At 51.5% G+C, this 11,491-nt stretch overlaps 4 protein-coding genes across 4 annotated transcripts; 1 reads left to right on the top strand and 3 right to left on the bottom strand.

Moving 5' to 3' along the window:
- Positions 1 to 1,420: 1,420 nt before the first annotated feature.
- On the top strand, positions 1,421 to 3,143 carry GUITHDRAFT_158532 (hypothetical protein; the record flags this gene model as incomplete). Its single annotated transcript, XM_005825116.1, has 14 exons — positions 1,421 to 1,479; positions 1,525 to 1,567; positions 1,616 to 1,699; positions 1,753 to 1,838; positions 1,892 to 1,953; positions 2,001 to 2,070; positions 2,121 to 2,175; positions 2,228 to 2,268; positions 2,404 to 2,488; positions 2,541 to 2,600; positions 2,754 to 2,807; positions 2,850 to 2,896; positions 2,942 to 2,987; positions 3,033 to 3,143. The coding sequence occupies 14 exons, from the start codon at positions 1,421 to 1,423 to the stop codon at positions 3,141 to 3,143; spliced, it is 903 nt and encodes a 300-aa protein (XP_005825173.1).
- Positions 3,144 to 3,240: 97 nt separating this feature from the next.
- Positions 3,241 to 3,600, bottom strand: GUITHDRAFT_115736 (hypothetical protein; the record flags this gene model as incomplete). The annotated part of the gene is made up of 3 exons (XM_005825115.1): positions 3,241 to 3,291; positions 3,337 to 3,426; positions 3,484 to 3,600. The coding sequence occupies 3 exons, from the start codon at positions 3,598 to 3,600 to the stop codon at positions 3,241 to 3,243; spliced, it is 258 nt and encodes an 85-aa protein (XP_005825172.1).
- A 1,252-nt stretch (positions 3,601 to 4,852) lies between these two features.
- GUITHDRAFT_115735 (hypothetical protein) lies at positions 4,853 to 5,210 on the bottom strand (the record flags this gene model as incomplete). The annotated part of the gene is made up of 3 exons (XM_005825114.1): positions 4,853 to 4,942; positions 4,994 to 5,049; positions 5,108 to 5,210. 3 exons carry the CDS (start codon positions 5,208 to 5,210, stop codon positions 4,853 to 4,855), a joined length of 249 nt encoding a protein of 82 aa, XP_005825171.1.
- A 615-nt stretch (positions 5,211 to 5,825) lies between these two features.
- GUITHDRAFT_115734 (hypothetical protein) lies at positions 5,826 to 7,801 on the bottom strand (the record flags this gene model as incomplete). Its single annotated transcript, XM_005825113.1, has 15 exons — positions 5,826 to 5,834; positions 5,879 to 5,971; positions 6,015 to 6,046; positions 6,089 to 6,168; positions 6,214 to 6,254; positions 6,303 to 6,434; positions 6,477 to 6,516; positions 6,587 to 6,645; positions 6,691 to 6,757; positions 6,805 to 6,836; positions 6,885 to 6,932; positions 6,979 to 7,020; positions 7,072 to 7,134; positions 7,179 to 7,239; positions 7,290 to 7,801. The coding sequence occupies 15 exons, from the start codon at positions 7,799 to 7,801 to the stop codon at positions 5,826 to 5,828; spliced, it is 1,311 nt and encodes a 436-aa protein (XP_005825170.1).
- Positions 7,802 to 11,491: the final 3,690 nt, after the last annotated feature.

Genomic DNA, 11,491 nt, shown 5'->3' with positions numbered 1-11,491 from the left:
TCACCTTCCTCTTCACCCTCTTCGCCCTCCTCCTTATCTTCCGCCCCTGACCCGCTTTTGCAGAGCCAGCGGTGCTCGGTGCATCTTTATCACTGCTCTGCGCGGTCTTACTTTGCTCATCGTTCGCTTGACCAGCTACTTCACCTTCCTCTGCTTCACCTTCCTCTTTGCCTCCTTCGTCCTGCTCCCCATTTTCCTTTCCTCCCTGCTCCCCATGTCCTTGTTCTCCCTGATCTCCTGGATCCATTCCTCCCTGCTCTCCCTGCTCTTGTTGCTCCTCCTCTCCCTCCTGCCGCTCTGCGTGCTCAGCTACCGCTGCCATCCTCTGCTAATTGCAGGCTGATCCCTCCCGGTGGCCACAAAACATTAGATCACTTGGTTAGATTTCGAACTTTATTACAGAAATTTCCAAAATAACTAGTATATTTGTGAAGCATTGTAATTAATTTAGAAAATAGTCACCCCGCATTCAAAATTGTGACCATACACGAGCCGAGTAACGATATTTGTGTAGTAACGGATTCAAACGGCCTTCATGAAAATGTAACGGCCATGCACAGTTGGGTTTAGCTCAATCAGAGTTTTAGTTAAGGATTCACTTAGGACTCGGAGGCCTTGCATGGCATGCAGAAAGCGGAGGAGAGGAAGAGAGAGGAAGAGGGAAGGGAGGGAGGGGGGTAGAGGAGCGAGGTAACGAGAATATGATTGTAGCAGGTAGAGGGAGAAATGCTCGAGTGGCTAGAAGGTAGTAGGGTTAAAGTTTTGAGGGAAGACAGGAGGTCAAAGGGAATGTCATGTAAAGCCTGATCCAACGAAATGGCTACGGCTGACAGCCCCTGTCTTGTTTGTTCCTGTACTTCCCTCCTGATTTCATGAACATACAATCCGTTGACGCGTTCATCTCCTTCTGTCCAGCTACGATGCCACCTTTGTTGATCCTTGCATCGCTTTGTGGAATCATTGACTAACTCATTCAGTTTTCAGTGGGGCAACAGTTCAGATCAGATCTTGGGAACCATTTGAGTGCAAGCTGTTGAACATCTGAAGCTCCTCTCACATCATGCTGTGGCATTCCCAGCATGTTGTGAGCGAGGTCTCGCGACGATGGAAATTCCTGCTCCTCACATTCCTGGCCATCGAGGTGGTCGCTGCTTTTGAGGAGAGTCTAGCGCCAACCATGCCGATACACCACTACTTCCCCAAAAGCGATGGACCTCGGAAGGTCAGCTGGTCAGATCAGTTCCTTCGTAACTGAGGCTGGTTGCAGAGGATGTATCCTACAGGGAAGGAGAGGAAATACGAGCATAAAACCTACAGCGACGGGTGTCAATCGGAGCTTCCTCGTCCTGCAAACCCCTGACAGACTTGTGCAAGGTATCGAGTGGAGATCACTCCGTCCTGCGAGGCAGAGAGGAGGGAGATGGAGGCCATCTTGCTGGACAAGGCTAACAGCATCCGAAAGGCAGCTGAAGTCCACCGGTACTTGTTTCAATAGAGGCACAGCCTCCTCGTAATGCATAGCAGGCGTGTGAGGAGATATGCGCAACAAGAGCTGATCAAACCGGGGGTATGCTCGCTGCTGCCATGAGCGACGATGGTGCTGAGCCAGTCGCAGGTCAAACTGATCGACATCTGCGAGAAGCTCGAGAACGCTACAAGGACCTACCTTGAGGCAGACAAGGGCAAGGCAGGCACCAAGGTCATACATGTTGTCCTCTCTCTCAACTTGTCTCTGAGAGGGTTCTGGTTCAGGCTGGCATCGGATTCCCCACTGGCGTCTCTTTGAACAACTGTGCAGCACATTACACCTCCAACCCTGGAGACAAGACTGTGCTGAAGTGAATTTTCTCCCTTGATCGTCTCTTGTCTCCTCTCATCTCATCGTCGTCAGATATGATGATGTTCTCAAGCTTGACTTCGGTACGCACGTCAACGGCTTCATCGTTGACTCAGGTGGATTTTATCAAATCCTTGCCCTTTGCGCCTGACGGCATCCCCAGCGTTCACATGGGCTCCGAATGATAAATATGAAACATTGCTGGAGGCTGTAAAAGACGCAACATACACGGGGTAGACTCGAAGACAGTCTTGCTCGTTTCTTCTCTGATTCTCCTCGCCAGGATCAAGGAAGCGGGAATCGATGTGAGATTATGCGATGTCGGGGAGGCAATTCAGGTTCACAAAGGAGGTTCTGGCTGTTGTGGAAGTTGCCTTACCAATCTATCAGGAAGTTATGGAATCATACGAGTGTGTCATTGATGGAAAGACGTGATAGCCAAATTGTTCCTGACTGTGAAATTTCGCTCACACTGCTTCCTTGAAGATACCAAGTGAAGTGCGTGAGGAATCTCATGGTGAAATTCCTGTTTCTTGTTGCATCTTTCACCTTGTCATAATCGAAAGGCAGGGTCACAGCATTGAGCCTTATCGCATTCATGCCGGCAAGTCAGTGCCTATCGTGGCCGGTGGCCCATCGACAAGGATGGAGGTGACGAGCAAGAGGAGTCAGCCGATTGATCAGCCCGTTGACAGTCAGACAGGAAGGGGAAGTTTACGCCATTGAGACCTTTGGCACCACGGGGAGCGGATACGTGCGGGAGGTTGGGACATGGCATGAGATGATTTCTGTTGAAAGTTGCGACAGTATGGTGACTGCAGTCACTTCGCCCTCAACCATGCGGAGGAAATGCTGGATGGCGGCGCGCAGGTACATGTCAACGGCAGGTTATCTCTTGTTGACGCGCTGTGGTCAGATCAAGATGCCTCGTGCAGCGAAGTTGAAGTCCTTCATCGAGAAACATTTCAAGGTGAGCAGCAAGGGAAGAAACGAATGAATGACTTCTTAACAGACACTCCCCTTCTGCCCAAGATACCTCGAATGGGCGGGACAGAAAGAGTAACAGGAGTGACATTGTGTGGGTGTCCTGACACTTTCTCACAGCTACATGCCTGCTCTCCGACATCTTGTAGAGTCAGGAGTAGTTGAGGTAAGAGCGCGATGGATATTCATCCGCATCTTATCTGTGCTGCAGGACTATCCACCTCTGTACGATACCCGCGGGTCGTACGTGGCACAGTACGAGCACACAATTTTGTTACGGCCAACATGCAAGGAGATAGTATCGCAGGGAGATGATTGGTGAAGTAAGAAACATTCAGAAAACAAGCCGAGAAGCAAGAAGTTATTACATGAAAAAACAACATATTCACAAAGACGAGCTAAACACACACGTGAACCTCTCAGAGACTTCCTGTGTCGATCGGTTGGCTTGGCAGAACAACCCCCATAGCCTGCACATGTTGTCAACGGACGCTTCCCCATCCATCTCTCCCTACCGCTGTTCCTTGTCCTCCTGAGGTAGCAGCATAGTATGCCTCGCGTGCTCTCTTCATGCTCTGAAGGAACTGGAGATGGTTTTCCTCGTGCTGGAACGCTATGTCAGCGCCTTTTGGAGTTTCGCAGCTTCAGCAAACGCCAAATACCTTGAGACCAGCCTGCAGTCCTGACTTGTAAGCAGCCGCGTATCCTTGTCCTCCTGGCGAGTTTGCCTTCTTGGCATCGGAATAACCATTCTGATACCCGATGGTGAATGCTGCCATGTTCTAACCAACCAAATCAGAGAGCACATAATACGATACTGGAATCTGTTTCACTCAGCGCTGCTGGTGAATAAGTTCTCATCTCATTATTTATCCCATCACCACGGGCAGCGCAGGATGTTATTTTACCAGCCACATACGACTCACTCCGGCTACTCATCACGATCTTGCTATTTGTCATGTAGGTTTCCAAATCTAGTACTCTACATCTTATGCCCTTCCTTCTGCATCTACTCTTGCTCCCACAACGCTGCTGCTGCTGCTGCTGCTGCTTCTGCTGCTCTTACCAGGTTGATCAGCATGTTGCCCAGAATAGCCGCCGACTACCCACCCCTTGTACGTCCCAACACGTTATCTTCTCACCCCCACCCCCACCCCCACCCCTTTCCCGACTGAGTCCGGGGCCGGGCCCGGCGGCCCGGCCGGCCTGAGTGGGCCGCAGCGCGGACGGTGCCGCAGTCAGCCCGGCGGCGGGCCGGGCGGCGCCGACCGCCGCCGGAGTCCCCGGCCCTGAGTCCCGGTCAAACTTCAACCGAATGCTGATGATGATGAGCCGTGGCGGCGGGCGCGACTCAGCCTGGCTCCGGGCACCGGGCCGCCGCTGACCGTGATGGCCGCTGAGGCTCAGGGCACTGCGGCAGGCTGCAGTCACTGCCGGCCCGGGCCCCGCCGAGCCCGCGGCCCGGGCTGGACACCGGGCTCCGCGAGACCGTGCCCGCCGCCGGGCAGCGGCACATGATGCTGCCAGTGGCAGGCCACGCTGAGTGAATGCTTGCGGCGACTTGTACGGTCACCGACTCGCCTCGTCAGGCTCGCACCCCGGGCCCGCAGTTTCACTGCTCAGGCTGGTTAAGAGCATCCGATCATGGCACTGATCAGTGATGTGGAGGCTCGATCCGAGGTCATCGGCCGCCCAAACTTTGCCGCAATCCGTTGATCAATTCCATACGACAGACTTTACTTGAAGTGAAAGGCCCTGAGCCTCGGAGGGTAAACATTGGCATAAAATGACAATACTAAAGTTGTTGCAGACCTCAACGAGGCGAAGATTATCACGGCTAGCAACATGATCAGGCTGGTTGTAAAAACGATTCCTCTATGCCTTCGAGATACTTCCTCTACCGATACATGATTCATCGATGCATCAAATGCAGAATTAATCATGAACACATTATGGGATCGGATGGATCATTCTTACTCTAGTACATTCATGAATAGCAATCAATACATGGACATGCATGGAGTTCTGTCCTCAAAAAATCATCACTCCTGAAGCAACGCTAACATATTTCTCGATTTTTTTCTTTGGGAATCCTTTTGGGCGTGCTATCACAGACTTGACCTGAAAACGGATACGTGAGGCTCCAAGTTTCAAGTGTGTGAGATGGCATACCACCGACATCTCTTCCAATATCCTGGTCTTGCGGTCTTGTATCTCGTCCACTAACCCTGACAGCAGGTGAGTTGATGCCTTTGACGTCCATGGCGCTCTGGCACATCTACTCACTCGTAACTTCAGTCCTTGCGCTGTTCCTGAAGAACGTCAAGACCTTATCACATTTCGCGAGCTCGGTCTTTAATTCAGACAGTCTCTTCTCCATACTGCTCATCGCTGCTCGTAACCTTTCTACTGCTCTCCTCCTCGCGCTCTGCTGTGCCGTCCCTCGAGTCGAGCTCCTCGGGGCGTGGAAATCCCGCTCTCACGGCGATAAGTCCGACCCCGATGCAACCCCCACCCCCTCGACCCCCCGGTTGTGTCCACGACCCCTCCGTATTCCCAGTATGTCACCACCCCTCTTGTCAACATTCGGGAAACTTCATTGCATAGGGGATGCTAGGCCCTCTGTAAGGCCTCGATACGAACTCTGGTCCTAGAAACTGCGTATAGTACCCGGGTTCCCAGGTGGGCACGGTTAAGTGACTCATTACGAGTAGGTGGGTCCTCCAAGGTGATATGAGGGGGTAGGGCCCTTGTGCTGCGGTCTCGTGACTGTCCAAGCACCAACAGGCACTTTGATAGAATAAAATTGGAGTTTTGGTACCGGACTTGACTTTGAGTAAAGAAGAGTTCCTGAAGTTTTAAAACGCATCAGGCACTCAGTGATTCAACCCCGGGGGCCGCCGGGGCCGCCGACTCGGAGCCGGGCGGCACTGACTGCCAACGTCACTGACTCAGTACGAGGACAATGACAGGCTGGGCTAGGGTTACCGTGCCTGATAGAGCCTCAGTCCACCTGGCCTCCGCCTGTCAGGGAGAACTTGGTAGCTCGGGCGCAACCTCAGCTGCACTGTGACCGAAAGCCTCCGAGGCCATCTCAGCTAACGCAGGCGCGAGGATCCACCCTGTCTGCGACTCCACCGCCTGCTTGACCTGCTGCATCGTCAGGAGATGCCTGACCGCAAAGTCGCTGAACCAGAGCCAACGCCCGCTCCTGCCGCTCCAATCCTGACAGAGGATCAGCACCGCTCATGCGAGCCGAACATCTACCTGAGTCTGGCGCCAGGGAGATGTTGAGGGAAACGCGGAGAACTTCGAGAGGGTCCAAGTCCAGCAGGGGATTCTCAACTCTACTCCTGGGAGTCATAGATTTTGCGGCTTTGACGGCAACTCACCTTGTGGAGAGGGCAAGTTCATTCCGGAGCTGCTGGATGATCTGCAACAAGGTCAGACTATGATGTGCTGCTGAACAGACTGAGCACACCATGGCTTGCTCATGAATCACACTCATCATCCTCTTGTCGCTTGCAGTCGCATCGTCAGCGTCGTTTTCTCGAGCAGCAGAAAGGTTTGCCGAGGATCGCCTAGTCCCCTCCCCTTCTGTCGGGTTTCCGGGCTGAAGCGGCAGTCAAGCAGGGGGCTAGAATGCTTGTCATACCTCAGCCCCGTCCAGGAGAGTCTTCTTGGAATTTGACAACCTGTCACAGATGTAAGGGAAGAGAACATGTACCTTTTGACAAGGTTTGACGTGTCGTCGAGTGTTCGTACCTCTTGACAAGGTTTGACGTGTCGTCGTCGTAGTCAGCATCGACCGGAGGAATGATGTCCTGATGAAATGATTCTTCATTCACACACTTAAATCCAACGCTCACCTTCTTAGAAACCTCAAGCAGTTGCCTCCTCAACTTCTCGTTCGTAAGGATGGCGACTTGCAGTTTCCTGCATCAAAGAGTTCAACAACTGAAGCTGAATGATCTGTTGGTCACTTCTTCTCATCGAGTAGTGAGCTCTCGAGGCTCTGCAGTCTGGTAGGTCAAGGTTGTAAGTAGATAATTATTTCCATCACCTCACAGTATCTGACGGCTACTTTTCGTTGAGAGTCGACGTCTTGAATCTGATAGACTCTTACTGACGGAACACTATCGCCGATCGCAAGAAACCTTTTGCTGCGCGATCATCTCCATCTTGATGGAGTGTTCTTTCTGATATGCGTGAATCAATATCCACATCTATGAGCTCATGACGAAACAAACCAAGCTTTCTATCTCGGCTAGGGAATAAGAATATTGTGACTGCAGACTTGAGTACTTGAGATTCTGCAGAAACATCAACATCAGGGTGCATCCATATAAGGTTCGACCATGGCGTTGACAGTTTTGCGTAAATTCTCATCTTGCGATAGTCGCTCAGACTTTAACCTCCTGTCAACATATTTCAAACGTGCAAACTATCACTCTGGGTTTCAGTATACTCGCTGATTTCATACAACTCCGCATACTCTCTTCTTAGAAGTTTGTTCTCTTCCATGATCGAACTGTTGTCTTCCACTAGCTTGTCAGCCCCGACCTCCATATCGTCCGAGGAGGTCGACTTGTCCATCTTCAACGGAGCGTTGGCATGGTTCTGCCCAGCCTGCGCAGGAGGAGCAACCGGCTTTGAGTTCCTCACATCAGCCCTGGGTGTCTCATGGGACACAAATCTGGCTGAGACTCTCGTCGCTATTCTGTTGAGGATCTCTTGCTCATCCTCGTTCAAGTGGTTGACCTCCGAGTACGATGCCCGTCCTGCCATTCTTTCAGCCTTGTTGCTCCCACTCCCGTTTCTCTCACCTGGACTGACCGCGGACATGCTGTACGAGATTCTGTCCAGGATCTCCTGTGGATCTCTGCTGGAGTGGGCGAGGTAAGTAGAGCTGGGCCTCTGCTGGGGAAGCTGCGGAATCCTCAGGCTATCCGCCAGGTAGCGCTCAAGCGGCGACGCCATCAGGTCAAACCTGTCGGAGCAGAAATTGTCTTTGGCGGGAGCCTGTAGGGGAAAACCAGGGTGGGGTAGCAAGTGCATACAGGGGTGGGTATCAAAATTTCCACGTACTGGGGTACTTAATGATTACATTATTTGTAAAAAGAAGGGGTGGTGGAAAGAGTTGGAGGGGTGGGGGTGAAATGAGGAGGTAGGGTACGGTGTTACGGTGTCACCCGATTGAGAAATGAGGATCCAGGTATGCAAGGGGAGGGGAAGGGAGGGGGGAGGAGCATCAGGAGGAGGAGGAGGAGAAGGAGGAGGAGGAGAGCAACCAAAATGATGAGGATCAGGAGGAAGACAAGTACAAGGAGGAAGCGAATGAGATATCAAGATCGAAGATTTGTGGTAGCATGTGATGATTTCGATGTCATTCATGGCAACCCCAATGAAGAACATGTCATTTCATGATACCAATCTTCTCCCTGATAGGAACTATCTGTGGAGAGAGAAAGAGAGACCACACACTCAACAGGGAAGGTTAGAATCTGAGAGACGGAGATAAGAAAGTAGACAAGATGGGCATTGCGATGGCAATGGAGAAATTGACGTCTCTCAAGTCGATATGCTGAAGACAAAGAACACTGAGAGAATACAAAGAACACTGAGAGAATGATGATGGTGATGAGAGAACTGCAAGAACTGAGGGGGTGAAGAGGACGAGGGTGATGTTGAGGCATGATGTGGCTGGAAGTGTACGATACCAATGAAAGTCGATTGAATGTATTTGTTGACAAGTTGTCAATTTTTCAGCGGTTGATCTTCTGCCTCCTGCTGTGGCGTCTTGGGGGATCGCAGGGAAAAGTTATCCGGGGCAAACTGCGTTCATCAGCACAATTGTGAGCAGAGGAGGGAAGGGGGGAAGGAGGGAGGGTAGTTGAGGCTGACTGGATTTGCAGATTTAGCGAAATTTACTTGGGTCAGTTCACGTTCGACAAGACAGGAGGAAGAATTCTCGTGAAGACAAAAACAAGAGTACGCGGTCAACGATTCCTCTTCTTCGATGGCAGGTGCCTCCTCCTCCTCCTCCTCCTCCTCCTCCTCCTCCTCCTCCTCCTCCTCCTCCTCCTCCTCATCCTCCTCCTCCTCTACCTACTTCCTTGCACCTTCTCGGAACTCAAATCTTCGTGACAGCATAGAGTCTTGGCCGCACATTCTCGCACACTACCAGGAGCTTTCATGCATGGGGCTGCGAAATGTTTCGCTAATGGTGGGAGGGGAAAGTATCAAGAGAGAAGCTGATTTGCTTGTAGGTTACAGAGGACGAGCAAGACGATTCCCTTAGTGAAGGTTTTCTGTCTTCATATCTGTCTTGTCTTCTGTTTGTGTAGCTCTCAGACAATTGTTGTGTCCTGTTTGTGAACCTCAGACTTGTGATTGTTTGCTGTTTGTTGATTGCTTAACCTCTTCGTCGAGCAGGTCTGAATGTTCCGCTTGGAAGCTATCAAGCTGATCTCAACTTGTCACCGACCGATCAACCGGCTCAGGTTGTTTTGCTGCCTTGCAGCTCGAAGGCCTGACGCTGCTCTGTCAGTGGTATACTATGCTGAGCAATTGCGATGACGTTGTCGACCTTCAATTTTCTCTCACGTTTCTCAACTCGGGAGGGTAAAAGTTTCTTCATGATTGACTTGCTCCTTTCCTCATGATCATGACGACATTCTCCCCTCCTTCATGCCTGCCCCTCTCCCCGACACCTGCTCCTCGTTCCTTCTCAATCTTCTTCTCCTTTTTCCTCTCCTTCTCCTTCCCCCTTCATGTTCCTTTCCCAACTTCGTTTCCTCCTCTTTGCTTGTCTCCGCTTCCTCTTCGACACGTGTGATGTTGACTGCTGCCGCTGTATTAGATGGTGGTATCAGCAATTCTCAGTGGATGAACAGGTTTGATGATGATGATGATGATGATGATGATGATAATGATGATGATGATGATGATGATGATGATGATGATGATGATGATGATGATGATGATGATGCTGCTGCTGCTGATGATGATGATGATGATGATGCTGATGCTGATGATGATGATTCCAAGTTGTCACTTGCCCTTCCTTCCTAACCATCCCCAAGGGACTTCTCGAGATGTTTGTGGGGTGGACTATCATGTACACCATCATCATCTTCTTCTCATTCTTTGCGTATGTGAGAGTCAGGGAGCCTCAGGTTCTTTTCTTCTCCTTGTCTTCATCCCTCACTTCTCCATCGCAGCCGCTCCATCCTGTTGAGATGCTTCTCGCTGCTGCTCTTCTCTTCCAGTACATCAGCGTCTTCTTCGAGACCCTCCATGGCTTGCAGGTGACCAACACAACACTTCTTCCTCTCGCCTCTCTCCTCTCTCCTCCTCCCTCTCTCCTCTCTCCTCTCTCCTCCTCCATCATTATCACCTCCACCATTTTCACCTTCATTGTCATGGCCATTTCTTTTCCCTTTCTTAGGGAAGCAACACACTCTCCTTCTGTCTATTCGGTCACTTTTCCTTTTACTGCTCCTCTCCCTCCCTCTGCCTCCCTCTCCCTCGTTTTCCTCTTCCTCTTCCTCTTCCTCTTCCTCTTCCTCTTCCTCTTCCTCTTCCTCTTCCTCTTCCCCTTCCCCTTCCTCTTCTTGCACTCCTCTCTCGCGTTCCCTTCGCCCCCTCCTCTGCTGCTTCATCTCATCGCTGGTCTGTCAGTACGCAGACGACGGGGAAGGACGCAAAGCCCTGCAGGGATTGGGTGAAGTGGCGGGATCATTGTCAAATATCATCATCATGAGTAAGAAACTTTGTTCTCCTGCCACTTCCGCTCCCTCATTCTTCCCCCTCCTCCTCCCCCTCCTCCTCCCTCATTCCTCCCCTCCCCCTCCCCCTCCCCCCTTTCATCTCCTCCTTCATCTCTATCTCCGCTTCCCCCTCCTCCCCTGCCCCATTCCTCCTCCTCCTCCTCCTCCCCCTTCTCTCCTCGATCTTCACCTCCATCTCCTGCCCTCCTCCGTCTTCTCCTCCACATCCCCAGCTCCTCCCACCTTGTTGGTGTCTCATGATTGTCGTCAGCGCTGCTGCTGCTCATGGCCAAGGGGTGGACGACCACAAGCTTCGGGTCTTCGCCTCGAGCTCCAGTCAACATTTCAAGGTAGGAGGAGGACAGTGAGAGACAGGAGGAGGACAGTGAGAGACAGGAGGAGGAGGAGGAGGAGGAGGAGGAGGAGGAGGACATTGAATTCCCGTATCAGCCAGTGGAAGACAGGAACAGCAGTCTCCATGTGCGGATTCTTCTCTCTCTTTGTGCTTGAGCGGATAGGACGAGCTATTGATGAGGTCTTGAAGGCTCTTCTCTCTCTTCTCCTCTCTCCTCTCTCCTCCTCTCTTCTCTCTCCTCCTCTCTCCTCGCTCCTCTCCCCTCTCTCCTCCTCTCTTCTCCTCTCTTCTCTCTCCTCTCTCGCTCTTCTCTCTCTGGTTTCCCCTTCACGTTGGCTCTCCTAATTATTACCACCATAATACAACAAATCATTAATGTGAGACTATAGAAAGACAAAGAAGCGAAAGGACAAGCAAGAAGAGAGGTGAACCAGAAAGAAACGTAAGCTTTTGATGAGGAAATGGGCAAAGCAGCAGCATGAAGAACACCTTCAGCTTCTAGTCATGCCGCCCAGCTGCTGATTCCAAATCACAAAAGCCCGA

Source organism: Guillardia theta (assembly GCF_000315625.1).
Source record: "Guillardia theta CCMP2712 unplaced genomic scaffold GUITHscaffold_87, whole genome shotgun sequence".
In the NCBI taxonomy this organism is placed as follows: Eukaryota; class Cryptophyceae; order Pyrenomonadales; family Geminigeraceae; genus Guillardia; species Guillardia theta.
The sequence above is the reverse complement of the archived record's forward strand: the minus strand, read 5'-3'. Positions and strand labels throughout refer to the sequence as shown.